The following is a 15,644-nucleotide window of genomic DNA, read 5'->3' as shown; positions in this document are numbered from 1 at the left end:
TAGTGGAGTGGGTTAGCCCTTGTGTTATTTAGTTTCAGTCCAATGTGGGCATCTGGTTTTGATCGACAGAGGGGACTCCGGTTCCTGTGAAAGGTTGGGGGCTGGTCTGTGTGTGTGTGTGTGTTGTTGTGGAGTAACATGGTGATGGGGACAGATTGTGAGGGTGATGATGGGTGGGGTACATGATGGGTGCGGTACATACAGACAGACACGCTCCATCTAATTTCCTGTGTGGGTCACTGGCAGTGGTGTGTATACACACCGATGCACACACACACACACTCATGCGTACAAGGACAAACATGTGCACACACACACCATTCTTGTCTTAAAGCTGCTGAGAGTGTCCCATTTCAGGCCTCTTGTTCAGATACGAGAGGGCCATAAATTAAGTAGTCCATTCAATAAACCAGGATAGGGGGATTTTTTTCCTTTTATACAGCACCTCTGGGAATGTGGAACTGGTTTCTGATTGGTTTAATCTAGAGAGCAGCTTTTTGGTGAATCAATAAGTGTTTAGTATTGGAGATGAAAATGCTTTATTTGAAACTGCTCTGGGCTGAGAGCCAGAGTGTTGTTTGTGCTGTCATAACTAATATGCAGTAAAGTGACACAGAGAGTGATCCTGGTGACAATTATGGATACAGACACATGCACAGTTTATTTATTTGCACCAAAGTAAACAAGTGATAGACAACAATAAAAAACAGTCAATTTGTTGATGCCATCCCGTACCTGTCCCTCAGGTGTGATGCTCGGATGTACCGATCCTGTGCAGGTGCTGTTACACGTGGTCTGCCACTGCGAGGACGATCAAGCTGTCCGTCCTGTCTCCCTGTAGTACTGTCTTAGGCGTCTCACAGTACGGACATTGCAATTTATTGCCATGGCCACATCTGCAGTCCTCATATCTCCTTGCAGCATGCCTAAGGCACGTTCACGCAGATGAGTTGGGACCCTGGGCATCTTTCTTTAGGTGTTTTTCAGAGTCAGTAGACAGGCCTCTTAAGTGTCCTAAGTTTTCATAACTGTGACCTTAATTGCCTACCGTCTGTAAGCTGTTAGTGTCTTAACAACCATTCCACAGGTGCATGTTCGTTACGTGTTTATGGTTCATTGAACAAGCATGGGAAACAGTGTTTAAACCCTTTACAATGAAGATCTGTGATTTGGATTTTTATGAATTATCTTTGAAAGACAGGGTCCTGTAGAAGGGTTGTTTCTTTTTTTGCTGAGTTTATGTAATCAGCTAGCTAGCTATACATATTGCCAGCCAGTAAATACATGATTTAAATAATAAAAGCAGAATCTAATTAATATTAATAAGCTAACCCCATCATGGTTAAGGCTAGCCATTCTTGTCATATGATAATGGTATTTGGTCATATGATTATGGCGGTAGTGAGAGAGAGAGGGCAACACCCATGTTAAGGCAGGGAGAGGACGAACAGGTCATCAATTGAGAATTTTAGTTTTAATTCTCTATCTGTTTAACTACTCACCTTTGCTGACTGTAGCCCAAGTGCTATAACAAAACATTTATTTCCTACATTCGGATTTCATTTTGTTGTTATGGCAGGAGTCAGAGACAGGCAATAGAGTAAGAGAGAGAGAGCACCGCCCATGTTTACCGCCCATGTTTAAGCAGGGGGAGGACTAACAGGTGTGAATTTGGAATTTGAGTTATAAGGCAAAGCACATTGCACAGCAATTTACAACGTACATAGATTACAACGTACATAGGAACTATCGTCTCAACTCCCCATGTTTGCTGACTGTAGCCTAAGTGCTATAACAAATGTTGTTGCTTGCATTCTGATTTAATTTTGTTGTCATGGCAGGGGTCAGAGACAGGCAATAGAGAGAGCAAAAGAGAAAGCACCACGTGCGTGGTCTGGTAGCAGGAGTGTTTACCTGTGTGCATGGTCTTCTAAAAGTCAAGTGGGATTACTGGAGAAAAATTATCTACAGCAGACAAACACTCACACACACATACATCTTGCTGCTATGATTGCACACTGTGAAATTTCACATAATAGATATCTGACTTTATTGGATTCGATTTTTCAAATTATTTGTTGGTCTGTGTAATCTGAGGGAAATATGTATCTCTAATGTGGTCATACGTTTGGTTCGGAAGTGCAGCTAATTTTCCACATAATTTTGTGGGCAGTGTGCACATAGCCTGTCATCTCTCGAGAGCCAGATCTGCCTATGGTGGCCTTTCTCAATAGCAAGGCTATGCTCACTGAGTCTGTACATAGTCAAAGCTTTCCTTAATTTATGGGTCAGTCACAGTGGTCAAGTATTCTTCCACTGTGTAGTATCTGTTTAGGGCCAAATAGCATTCCAGTTTGCACAGTTTCCTTGGTTAATTATTTTCAATGTGTCAAGTAATTATCTTTTTGTTTTCTAATGATTTAGTTGGGTCTAATTGTGTTGCTGTCCTGGGGCTCTGTTGGATTTGTTTGTGAACAGAGCCCCAGCATCAGCTTGCTGAGGGAACTCTTCACTAAGTTTATCTCTCTGTAGGTAATTGCTTTGGTATGGAAGGTTTGGGAATCGTTTTAGAATTTAAAGTCTCTTTTCTGGATTTTGATCATTTGCGGGTATCGTCTTAATTCTGCTCTGCATTTTTGGTTTGTGAGTGGACCCCAGACCTCACAACCATAAAGGGGAATGGATTCTGTAACTGAGTCAAGTATTTTTAGCCAGATCCTAATTGGAATGTTGAATGTTATCTTCCTTTTGATGGCGTGGAAGGCCCTTTTTGTCTTGTCTCTCAGTTTCTTCACAGCTTTGTGGAAGTTACCTGTGGTGCTGATGTTTAGGCTGAGATAGGTATAGTTTTTTGTGTGATCCAGGGCAACAGTGTCTAGATGGAATTTTGTATTTGTGGTCCTGGCAACTGGACCTTTTTTGGAAAACCATTATTTTTGTCTTACTGAGATTCACTGTCAGGGCCCCGGTATGACCGTGTCTGTCCAGAAGATCTTGGTGCTGCTGCAGGCCCTCCTCGGTTGGTGACAGAAGCACCAGATAATTAGCAAACAATTTGACTTCAGATTCTAGTAGGGTGAGGCCGGGTGTTGCATACTGTTCTAGTGCACTCGCTAATTTGTTGATATATATGTTGAAGAGGTTTAGGCTCAAGGTTTAGGCTCCCTGTCTTATCCCACGACCCCGTGGAAAGAAATCTGTGTGTTTTTTGCCAATTTGAACTGCACACTTGTTATTTGTGTACATGCATTTTATCATTTGTAGGTTTTTCCCCCAACACCGCTTTCCATCAATTTATATTGCAAACCATCATGCCAAGTTGAGTCAAATGCTTTTTTGAAATCAACAATGCATGAGAAGACTTTTCTGCTTTTATTTTGGTTTGTTTGTCAATTATGGTGTGCCGGGTGAATATGTGGTCTGTCTTATGGTAATATCTCTCTCTCTCTCCCTCCCTAATTCCCTCCTTCCCTCCCTCACTCCCAAACACATCAACAATATCACTACTTGCCGTATCTGGATTCTTGTATATTATTGTCTAAGTGTTTGCTGTTATATTTAAATATAGATGGGATTACAGAGCCAGTAGTAAACAATAGGAGTATATGTGGCACGTAGCTTAGTGGTTAGAGGGTTCGAAAAGCCTTAAAGGTTAAATATATTTTCGAAGTGCCCTTGAGAAAGGACACTTAACCCTAATTTGCTCCAGGGGCACCGTACTACTATGGCTGACCCTGTAAAACAACACATTTCACTGCATGTATCTGGTGTATGTGACAATAAAACATCAATATAGGAGGAGTTGTATTGTTTTATTGCAGTCTTTGATCGTGTGAAGCAGCAACAGTGATAGTAATGAGTGTTTTGAACACTGTCTCCCTCATCTCTAAAGATTGTGTTATCACACACACTCCTGCTGTGATGTTATTCTGAGCAACGCCCTGGAGACACACGAACACACACACCGTCTCCGTAGTGTGTATTGACTGTGGATAATGAGCACCCGAACACCTGTGGTGTCATTCATGCATCTACACTCTGGCACAGCAGGCAACTCCAAGGTGGTCTCATTCACATTGTTCTCATTGTTAGCACTCTTAAACTTCAATAGCATTGTTGGCTAGCATTGATACTGTCATTCAGTTGTCTTATCAACTTTTAGTGACAGAGACAGAAAGAGGGACAGATGCTCCAGTGCATTCACATAGAGTGACAGAACAGGGAAAGTCTCTGTTGCTGTCACCGAGGTCTGACAGTTGAGAGGCAGCCAGGGGCCCGGTGGGGGCTTGGGGGGTTTGAATAATTGAAGTTGGGGGTTGCAGCTATGGGTTGGCTTGGTAGGTGGGAGCTGAGGGCGGGGGATGGAAGTTCTGTGAGTGTGTGTAGGCAATTGATGGGCAGGTGATTAGGAAATAGGGGGCAGGGTGTTGGTGGGATTTTAAAAGGTTTTAGGGGGAATTGGTAGTTGCTAACAGGCTCAGGTTTAGGGGGGTTAAGTGGTGGGTGAAGAAGGGGGGCGGGAATCAATGACACTCTGGTTCTATACTGGTCTCACCCCCTTGACCGCTTCCATCTCTATTACATGGCTAGCAGGCAGAATAATTTTAATTTGATTTTTATTTCACCTTTATTTAACCAGGCAGGCCAGTTGAGAACAAGTTCTCAATTACAACTGCGACCTGGCCAAGATAAAGCAAAGCAGTGCGAGAAAAAAACAACACAACACAGAGTTGCACATGAGATAAACAAAAGTACAGTCGATAACAATAGAAAAATCTATATACAGTGTGTGCAAATGGAGTAAGGAGGTAAGGCAATAAATAGGCTATAATAGCGAAGTAATTACAATTTAGAAAATTGGAGTGATAGATGTGCAGATGATGATGTGCAAGTACAAATACTGGTGTGCAAAAAAGCAAAACAAATGTAAATAAAAACAATATCGGGATGAGGTAGGTAGTTGAATGGGCTATTTACAGATGGGCTGTGTACAGCTGCAGCGATCGGTGAGCTGCAGAGATAGCTGCTCAGATAGCTGATAATTTGCAAATAAATTAAATAAAAAATCCTACAATGTGATTTTCTGGATTTTTTTTCTCATTTTGTCTGTCATAGTTGAAGTGTACCTATGATACATTTACAGGCCTCTCTCATCTTTTTAAGTGGGAGAACTTGCACAATTGGTGGCTGACTAAATACTTTTTTGCCCCACTGTATAAGTCTCTTCAGGGTCAGGAGATGTTATCCTGCTGAATGCTGGTCTTCAGGTCTGAGCCAGAGATACTCAAAAAGGAAAGAACACGCTCTCTCTCTCTCTCTCTCTTTTCTCTCTCTTCCTGAACTCTCCTGGGTAGCTAAATCACTTGCTACATTTAGTAAATGCATATTTAGACTGGAAAGTTGGAGTTCCTCTTTCAAAACAGGATGTTATTTGGGACAGATTGGTTTCCCATCCAGCCCCTGAGTGTGTCCCAAATGGCACCTTATCCCCTAAATAGTGCACTACTTTTCTCCTATTGGTGCTATTTGGGACACAAGCCCTTCTTTCCTTAACCGGTTCTCCCTGGAGCTCATATTTGGGGCAAAATGGAAGATATTGCATTAAGGGAGCTATATAATATCAAGCGCCCCAAATTGCACCCTGTCACTGAGCACTATGGGTCCTGGTCAAAATTACTGCACTTAATAGGGAATAGAGGATTTCTCTCTCCATAGCCCCTTTCTGAAGGATACAGGTATTGATGGGGTGTGAATTGTTCTGTAACACCATTCTGTGTCTTCCATAGGCCCTTCCTGCTGCTGCCGCCCCTGATGGAGTGGATGCGAGTGGCTATTGTGCACGCTGAGCACCGCCGCAGCCTATTGGTGGACAGCGATGATGTCAGACAGACCGCTAGACAGCTCCTCCCAGGCATGGACTGTGAACCCAGACAGCTGAAGTAAGAGAGAGAGCAAAAACACACACACACACACACACACACACACACACACACACACACACACACGCAGTTAAATAGATAGCAGAGATGCAGGTAGCTCACTCTCAGACTTGTCCAAAAAGAGGGCTCGAATTGAGAGGGTGCGCGGGGGTAGGCCATACCCCTTGTTAGAAAAAAGGCAAAAAACACTTATTAGTTTAAGATTTTTTTACATATCAAAAATCTCAGAAATCCCTAGCAAAGATGGAGAGGAGGGAGGGAGAAAATGGGCAATTGTGGCAGCAGTAGCCGATCAACATACACCTTACTATGTTCCTAGTGGCACAGCGGTCTAAGGCACTGGATTGCAGCGCTAGAGACGTCACTACAGACCCTGGTTCGTTCCCAGGCTGTGTCACAACCGGCTGTGATCGGGAGTCCCATAGGACGGCGCACAATTTCCCAGTGTCGTCCGGGTTAGGGAAGGGTTCAGTCATTGTAAATAAGAATTTGTTCTTAACTGACTTGCCTAGTTAAATAAAGGTGAAATAATGTGTGTGTTACATAATGTGTGTTACACACACACCGCACTCATAGCTTAGTTTGAGCAGAACATCATTGGTCAGGCAGCAAGAGTGCACAGTTGGTTGTCATGTGGTGCAGCTCACAGACGAAAAATAGCGGTAGGTTATTTAAATGTAACTCGTTTCGCATAATTCATAAAAAGAAATCAGTGATTTGTATTTCCTGCAACTTTCTGAAGAAGTAAAGCCTGTTTGTGTGTGCCCGTGTGTGTTGTGTAGCCAGTTAGCATGCCAATTGTTTTTTCCATTAAGATTTATAGCCTATCAATCGGGTGGTCATTTGTTTTTGCAAACTCTGCCATCATATGTACAATACTGTACATTGTACAGTACAAAAACAAAGCCAGCCAAATAAATGGTCTCTTGCTGGTGTACAATTAAATTAAAGGGCAGAAACAGCCTCCAAAAAAATGTTTGGGGGGTATTTTTCCAAGACCTCAAAAGTGGTTGCTTGATGTGGTTTAAAGTACCACAAGACGATGCCCAGAGATTACTCATGATGTTGGACAATGATGGAAGTCATTAAGTCATCATATTAGTCAAAGTATGATATATACTGAACAAAACTATAAACACAAAATGCAACGATTTCAAAGGTTTTACTGAGTTAGAGTTCGTATAAGGACATTTAAATAAATGCATTAGGCCTAATCTATGGATATCACATGACTGGGCAGGGGTGCAGCCATTGGTTGGCCTTGGAGGGCATAGACCCACCCACTTGGCAGCCAGGCCCACCCACTGGGGAGCCAGGCCTAGCCAATCCGAATCAGTTTTTCCCCACAAAAGGGCTTTATTGCAGACAGAAATAGTCCTCAGCACGGTGAAGAAGCTGGAGGTGGAGGTCTTAGGCTGGCGTGGTTACACGTGGTCTGAAGTTGTGAGGCCGGTTGGACGTACTGCCAAATTCTCTAAAATGATGTTGGAGGCAGCTTATGGTAGAGAAATGAACATTCAATTCTCTGGCAACAGCTCTGGTAGACATTCCTGCAATCAGTATGCCTACTGTACACTCTCTCAAAACTTGTGACATCTGTGACAAAACTGCACATTTTAAGGTGGCCTTTTATTGTCCCCAGTACAAGGTTCACCTGTGTAATGATCATGGCTTTTCATCAGCTTCTTCATATGCCACACCTGTCAGGTCGATGGATTATCTTGGCATAGGAGAAATGCTCACTAAAAGGGATTTAAACACATTTTTACACAAAATTTGAGAGAAATCAGCGTTTTGTGCATATGGAACATTTCTGCAATACTTTATTTCGACTCATAAAACATGGGATGAACACTTTACATGTTGCATTTATATTTTTGTTCAGTGTATTTGGGCTTGAAGTAGGGGCTTCTGATTTTTTTTTATGTCAATGCCTTGTGTTTCCCTCTGATATGACGTGCTAATACTTTGTGGTCTACATTTCTTTTCAGGGATGGGTTTTCTTTGAATGTTATCACCCACCAGCATGTTTATTAATCAGAAACACCTGCAAATATCTACCTCCTCTTCGAGCCAAACAGATCTTCGCCATAGCCTACACTTGGCCACCTGAGCCATAGAGCAAATTAAAATAAGGGGTGCAAAACTTGTGTTTTTGCAACTTCCATTTTTTTACCAGAAAATGTACAGAATCCATTGTCTAATTTTCACTTATTCTTGAGCTAGTCATTATTGATTTGTATATATATATATATATATACATACACACAATACTTTGTTATATACCCTTTGTTGGCAATGACAGAGGTCAAACGTTTTCTGTAAGTCTTCACAAGGTTTTCACACACTGTTGCTGGTATTTTGGCCCATTCCTCCATGCAGATCTCCTCTAGAGCAGTGATGTTTTGGGGCTGTTGCTGGGCAACACGGACTTTCAAATCCCTCCAAAGATTTTCTATGGGGTTGAGATCTGGAGACTGGCTAGGCCACTCCAGGACCTTGAAATGCTTCTTACGAAGCCACTCCTTCGTTGCCCGGGCAGTGTGTTTGGGATCATTGTCATGCTGAAAGACCCAGCCACGTTTCATCTTCAATGCCTTTGCTGATGGAAGGAGGTTTTCACACGATACATGGCCCCATTCATTCTTTCCTTTACACGGATCAGTCGTCCTGGTCCCTTTGCAGAAAAACAGCCCCAAAGCATGATGTTTCCACCCCCATGCTTCACAGTAAGTATGGTGTTCTTTGTATGCAACTCAGCATTCTTTGTCCTCGAAACACGACGAGTTGAGTTTTTACCAAAAAGTTACATTTTGGTTTCATCTGACCATATGACATTCTCCCAATCTTCTTCTGGATCATCTAAATGCTCTCTAGCAAACTTCAGACGGGCCTGGACATGTACTGGCTTAAGCAGGGGGACACGTCTGGCACTGCAGGATTTGAGTCCCTGGCGGGGTAGTGTGTTACTGATGGTAGGCTTTGTTACTTTGGTCCCAGCTCTCTGCAGGCCATTCACTAGGTCCCCCCGTGTGGTTCTGGGATTTTTGCTCACCGTTCTTGAGATCTTGCGTGGAGCCCCAGATCCAGGTAGATTATCAGTGGTCTAGTATGTCTTCCATTTCCTAACAATTGCTCCCACAGTTGATTTCGTCAAACCAAGCTGCTTACCTATTGCAGATTCAGTCTTCCCAGCCTGGTGCAGGTCTACAATTTTGTTTCTGGTGTTCTTTGACAGCTCTTTGGTCTTGGCCATAGTGGAGTTTTGAGTGTGACTGATTGAGGTTGTGGACAGGTATCTTTTATACTGATAACAAGTTCAAACAGGTGTCATTAATACAGGTAACGAGTGGAGGACAGAGGAGCCTCTTAAAGAAGTTACAGGTCTGTGAGAGCCTGAAATCTTGTGTGTTTGTAGGTGACCAAATACTTATTTTCCACCATAATTTGCAAATAAATTCATTAAAACTCCTACAATGTGATTTTCTGGATTTATTTTCTAATTTTGTCTGTCATAGTTGAAGTGTACCTATGATGAAAATTACAGGCCTCTCTCATCTTTTTAAGTGGGAGAACTTGCACAATTGGTGGCTGACTAAATACTTTTTTGCCCACTGTATTCTCAGCAAAAAATGTAAATGTCCTCTCACTGTCAACTGTGTTTATTTTCAGCAAACTTAACATGTGTTAATATTTGTATGAACATAAGATTCAACAATAGAGACATAAACTGAACAAGGTCCACAGACAGAAATGGAATAATGTGTCCGTGAGTAAAGGGGGGGTCAAAATCAAAAGTAACAGTCAGTATCTGGTGTGGCCACCAGCTGCATTAAGTACTGCAGTGCATCTCCTCCTCGTGGACTGCACCAGATTTACCAGTTCTTGCTGTGAGATGTTACCCCATTCTTCCACCAAGGCACCTGCAAGTTCCCGGACATTTCTGGGGGGAATGGCGCAAGCCCTCACCCTCCGATCCAACAGGTCCAAGATGTGCTCAATGGGATTGAGATCCGGGCTCTTCGCTGGCCATGGCATTCCTGTCTTACAGGAAATCACGCACAGAGCGAGCAGAATGGCTGGTGGCATTGTCATGCTGGAGGGTCATGTCAGGATGAGCCTGCAGGAAGGGTACAGCATGAGGGAGGAGGATGTCTTCCCTGTAACGCACAGCGTTGAGATTGCCTGCAATGACAACAAGCTCAGTCCGATGATGCTGTGACACACTGCCCCAGACCATGACAGTCCCTCCACCTCCAAATCGATCCCAATCCAGAGTACTGGCCTTGGTGTAACGCTCATTCCTTCGACAATAAACACGAATCTAACCATCACCCCCGATGAGACAAAACCGCGATTCTTCAGTGAAGAGCACTTTTTGCCAGTTCTGTCTGGTTCCAGCGACGGTGGGTTTTTGCCCATAGGCGACGTTGTTGCTTGTGATGTCTGGTGAGGACCTGCCTTACAACAGGCCTATAAGCCCTCAGTCCAGCCTCTCTCAGCCTATTGCGGGCAGTCTGAGCACTGATGGAGGGATTGTGCATTCCTGGTGTAAGTCAGGCAGTTGTTGTTGCCATCCTGTAGCTGTCACGCAGGTGTGATGTTCGGATGTACCAATCTTGTGCAGGTGTTGTTACACATGGTATGCCACTACGAGGACGATCAGCTGTAAGTTCTGTCTCCCTGTAGTGCTGTCTTTGGGGTCTCCCTGTAGCGCTGTCTTTGGCATCTCAGTACTGACACGTACACGCAGATGAGCTGGGACCCTGGGCATCTTTCTTTTGTTTTTTTTTCAGAGTCTGTAGAAATGCCTCTTTAGTGTCCTAAGTTTTCATAACTGTGACCTTCGTTTCCTACCGTCTGTAACTGCTAGTGTCTTAACGACTGTTCCACAGGTGCATGTTCATGCTTCATTGAATAAATCAAATCAAATCAAATCTAATTTTATTTGTCACATACACATGGTTAGCAGATGTTAATGCGAGTGTAGCGAAATGCTTGTGCTTCTAGTTCCGACAATGCAGTAATAACCAACAAGTAATCTAGCTAACAATTCCAAAACTACTACCTTATAGACACAAGTGTAAGGGGATAAAGAATATGTACATAAAGATATATGAATGAGTGATGGTACAGAGCGGCATAGGCAAGATACAGTAGATGGTATTGAGTGCAGTATATACATATGAGATGAGTATGTAAACAAAGTGGCATAGTTAAAGTGGCTAGAGATACATGTATTACATAAAGATGCAGTAGATGATATAGAGTACAGTATATACATATACATATGAGATGAATAATGTAGGGTATGTAAACATTATATTAGGTAGCATTGTTTAAAGTTGCTAGTGATATATTTTACATCATTTTCCATCAATTCCCATTATTAAAGTGGCTGGAGTTGAGTCAGTGTGTTGGCAGCAGCCACTCAATGTTAGTGGTGGTTGTTTAACAGTCTGATGGCCTTGAGATAGAAGCTGTTTTTCAGTCTCTCGGTCCCAGCTTTGATGCACCTGTACTGACCTCGCCTTCTGGATGATAGCGGGGTGAACAGGCAGTGGCTCGGGTGGTTGTTGTCCTTGATAATCTTTATGGCCTTCCTGTGACATCGGGTGGTGTAGGTGTCCTGGAGGGCAGGTAGTTTGCCCCCGGTGATGCGTTGTGCAGACCTCACTACCCTCTGGAGAGCCTTACGGTTGTGGGCGGAGCAGTTGCCGTACCAGGCGGTGATACAGCCCGACATGATGCTCTCGATTGTGCATCTGTAGAAGTTTGTGAGTGCTTTTGGTGACAAGCCGAATTTCTTCAGCCTCCTGAGGTTGAAGAGGCGCTGCTGCGCCTTCTTCACGATGCTGTCTGTGTGGGTGGACCAATTCAGTTTGTCTGTGATGTGTACGCCGAGGAACTTAAAACTTAATACCCTCTCCACTACTGTTCCATCGATGTGGATAGGGGGTGTTCCCTCTGCTGTTTCCTGAAGTCCACAATCATCTCCTTAGTTTTGTTGACGTTGAGTGTGAGGTTATTTTCCTGACACCACACTCCGAGGGCCCTCACCTCTTCCCTGTAGGCCGTCTCGTCGTTGTTGGTAATCAAGCCTACCACTGTTGTGTCGTCCGCAAACTTGATGATTGAGTTGGAGGCGTGCGTGACCACGCAGTCGTGGGTGAACAGGGAGTATAGGAGAGGGCTCAGAACGCACCCTTGTGGGGCCCCAGTGTTGAGGATCAGCGGGGTGGAAATGTTGTTGCCTACCCTCACCACCTGGGGGCGGCCGGTCAGGAAGTCCAGTACCCAGTTGCACAGGGCGGGGTCGAGACCCAGGGTCTCGAGCTTGATGACGAGCTTGGAGGGCACTAGGGTGTTAAATGCCGAGCTATAGTCGATGAACAGCATTCTCACATAGGTATTCCTCTTGTCCAGATGGGTTAGGGCAGTGTGGTTGAGATTGCATCGTCTGTGGACCTATTTGGGCGGTAAGCAAATTGGAGTGGGTCTAGGGTGTCAGGTAGGGTGGAGGTGATATGGTCCTTGACTAGTCTCTCAAAGCACTTCATGATGACGGAAGTGAGTGCTACGGGGCGGTAGTCGTTTAGCTCAGTTACCTTAGCTTTCTTGGGAACAGGAACAATGGTGGCCCTCTTGAAGCATGTGGGAACAACAAACTGGGATAGGGATTGATTGAATATGTCCGTAAACACACCAGCCAGCTGGTCTGCGCATGCTCTGAGGGCGCGGCTGGGGATGCCGTCTGGGCCTGCAGCCTTGCGAGGGTTGACACGTTTAAATGTTTTCCTCACGTCGGCTGCAGTGAAGGAGAGTCCGCATGTTTTAGTTGCGGGCCGTGTCAGTGGCACTGTATTGTCGTCAAAGCGGGCAAAAAAGTTATTTAGTCTGCCTGGGAGCAAGACATCCTGGTCCGTGACTGGGCTGGTTTTCTTTTTGTAATCCGTGATTGACTGTAGACCCTGCCACATACCTCTTGTGTCTGAGCCATTGAATTGAGATTCTACTTTGTCTCTATACTGACGCTTGGCTTGTTTGATTGCCTTTCGGAGGGAATAGTTACACTGTTTGTATTCGGTCATGTTTCCGGTCACCTTGCCCTGATTAAAAGCAGTGGTTCGGGCTTTCAGTTTCACGCAAATGCTGCCATCAGTCCACGGTTTCTGGTTTGTGAATGTTTTAATCGTTGCTATGGGAACAACATCTTCAACGCACGTTCTAATGAACTCGCTCACCGAATCAGCGCATTCGTCAATGTTGTTGTCTGACGCAATACGAAACATATCCCAGTCCACGTGATGGAAGCAGTCTTGGAGTGTGGAATCAGATTGGTCGGACCAGTGTTGAACAGACCTCAGCGCGGGAGCTTCTTGTTTTAGTTTCTGTCTGTAGGCAGGGATCAACAAAATGGAGTCGTGGTCAGCTTTTCCGAAAGGAGGGCGGGGCAGGGCCTTATATGCGTCGCGGAAGTTAGAATAGCAGTGATCCAAGGTTTTTCCAGCCCTAGCTGCGCAATCGATATGCTGATAAAATTTGGGGAGTCTTGTTTTCAGATTAGCCTTGTTAAAATCCCCAGCTACAATGAATGCAGCCTCCGGATAAATGGATTCCAGTTTGCAAAGAGTCAAATAAAGTTCGTTCAGAGCCATCGATGTGTCTGCTTGGGGGGGAATATATACGGCTGTTATTATAATCGAAGAGAATTCCCTTGGTAGATAATGCGGTCGACATTTGATTGTGAGGAATTCTAAATCAGGTGAACAGAAGGACTTGAGTATCAGTATGTTGTTATGATCACACCACGTCACGTTAACCATGAAGCATACGCCCCCGCCCCTCTTCTTACCAGAAAGATGTTTGTTTCTGTCTGCGCAATGCGTGGAGAAAACAGTTGGCTGCACCGACTCCGATAGCATCTCTCCAGTGAGCCATGTTTCCGTGAAGCATGGGAAACAGTGTTTAAACCATTTACATTGAAGATCTGTAAAGTTATTTGGATTTTTACGAATTTTGAAAGACCGGGTCCAGAAAAAGGGACGTTTTTCTTTTGCTGAGTTTATTTACATTGCATTCGGAAAGTACTCAGACCCCTTTACTTTTTCCAGATTTTGTTACGTTACAGCCTTGTTCTAAAATGTATAAAAAAACTCATCATCAATCTACACACATTAACCCATAATTACAAAGCAAATTTAGAACATATAAAAAACCATATAACTTATTTACGTAAGTATTCCGACCCTTTGCTTTGTGACACAAAATTGAGCTCAGGTGCATCCTGTTTCTGTTGATCATCCTTGAGATGTTTCTACAACTTGATAGGAGTCCACCTTTGGTCAATTCAATTGATTGGACACGATTTGGAAATGCACACACTTGTCTATATAAGGTCCAGTGCATGTCAGTGCATGTCAGAGCAAAAACCAAGCCATGAGGTTGAAGGAATTGTCCATAGAGCTCAGAGACAGGATTGTGTTGGGGCACAGATCTGGGAAAATGTCTGCAGCATTGAATGTCCCCAAGAACACAGGGGCCTCCATCATTCTTAAATGGAATAAGTTTGGAACCGCCAAGACTCTTCCTAGAGCTGGCCGCTTGGCCAAACTGAGCAATCAGGGGAGAAGGACCTTGGTCAGGGAGGTGACCAAAACCCGATGGTCACTCTGAGCTTCAGAGTTCCTCTGTGGAGATGGGAGAATCTTCCAGAAGGACAACCATCTCTGCCGCACTCCACCAAGTCTCTAAATGTCCTTGAGTGGCCCAACTAGATCCCGGGCTTGAAAATGTGATAAGCAATGCAAGTGTAGAAGCACGGTGGCTAGGAAAAACTCCATAGAAAGGACAAAACCTAGGAAGAAACCTAGAGAGGAACCAGGCTGTGTGGGATGGCCAGTCCTCTTCTGGCTGTGCCGGGTGGAGATTATAACAGAACATGGCCAAGATGTTCAAATGTTCATAAATGACCAGCATGGTCCAATAATAATAAGGCAGAACAGTTGAAACTGGAGCAGCAGCACAGCCAGGTGGACTGGGGACAGCAAGGAATCATCATGTCAGGTAGTCCTGAGGCATGGTCCTAGGGCTCAGGTCCTCCAAGAGAGAGAAAGAAAGTGAGAATTAGAGAGAGCACACTTAAATTCACACAGGACACCGAATAGGACAGGAGAAGTACTCCAGATATAACAAACTGACCCTAGCCCCCCGACACATAAACTACTGCAGCATAAATACTGGAGGCTGAGACAGGAGGGGTCAGGAGACACTGTGGCCCCATCCGAGGACACCCCCGGACAGGGCCAAACAGGAAGGATATAACCTGTTTGTGCTTTATCTGGGTAGCCGGAAAGTAGAGCATTGCAGTAGTCTAACCTAGAAGTATCAAAAGCATGGATACATTTTTCTGCATCATTTTTAGACAGAAGATTTCTGATTTTTGCAATGTTACGTAAATGGGAAAAAACTGTCCTTGAAACGGTCTTGATATGTTCGTCAAAAGATCAGGGTCCAGAGTAACGCCGAGGTCCTTCACAGTTTTATTTGAGACAACTATTTAATTGTCAGATACAACAGAAGATCACTTTGTTTCTTGAGACCTAGAACAAGCATCTCTGTTTTGTCCGAGTTTAAAAGTAGACCGTTTGCAGCCATCCACTTCCTTATGTCTGAAACACATGCTTCCAGCTTGGGCAATTTTGT

At 44.2% G+C, this 15,644-nt stretch overlaps 1 protein-coding gene across 1 annotated transcript in view; it reads left to right on the top strand.

Annotated features, from left to right (window-relative positions):
• LOC139367912 (ankyrin repeat and BTB (POZ) domain containing 2b) overlaps positions 1 to 15,644 on the top strand; it is a 161,390-nt gene that overhangs the window by 123,212 nt on the left and 22,534 nt on the right. The window contains exon 4 of the mRNA XM_071106296.1: positions 5,787 to 5,939. Coding sequence (XP_070962397.1) covers positions 5,787 to 5,939 — 153 coding nt within the window. The remainder of the gene's footprint in view (positions 1 to 5,786; positions 5,940 to 15,644) is intronic.

This window comes from Oncorhynchus clarkii, chromosome 2 (genome assembly GCF_045791955.1).
Source record: "Oncorhynchus clarkii lewisi isolate Uvic-CL-2024 chromosome 2, UVic_Ocla_1.0, whole genome shotgun sequence".
NCBI classification, from domain to species: Eukaryota; Metazoa; Chordata; class Actinopteri; order Salmoniformes; family Salmonidae; genus Oncorhynchus; species Oncorhynchus clarkii.
The sequence above is the reverse complement of the archived record's forward strand: the minus strand, read 5'-3'. Positions and strand labels throughout refer to the sequence as shown.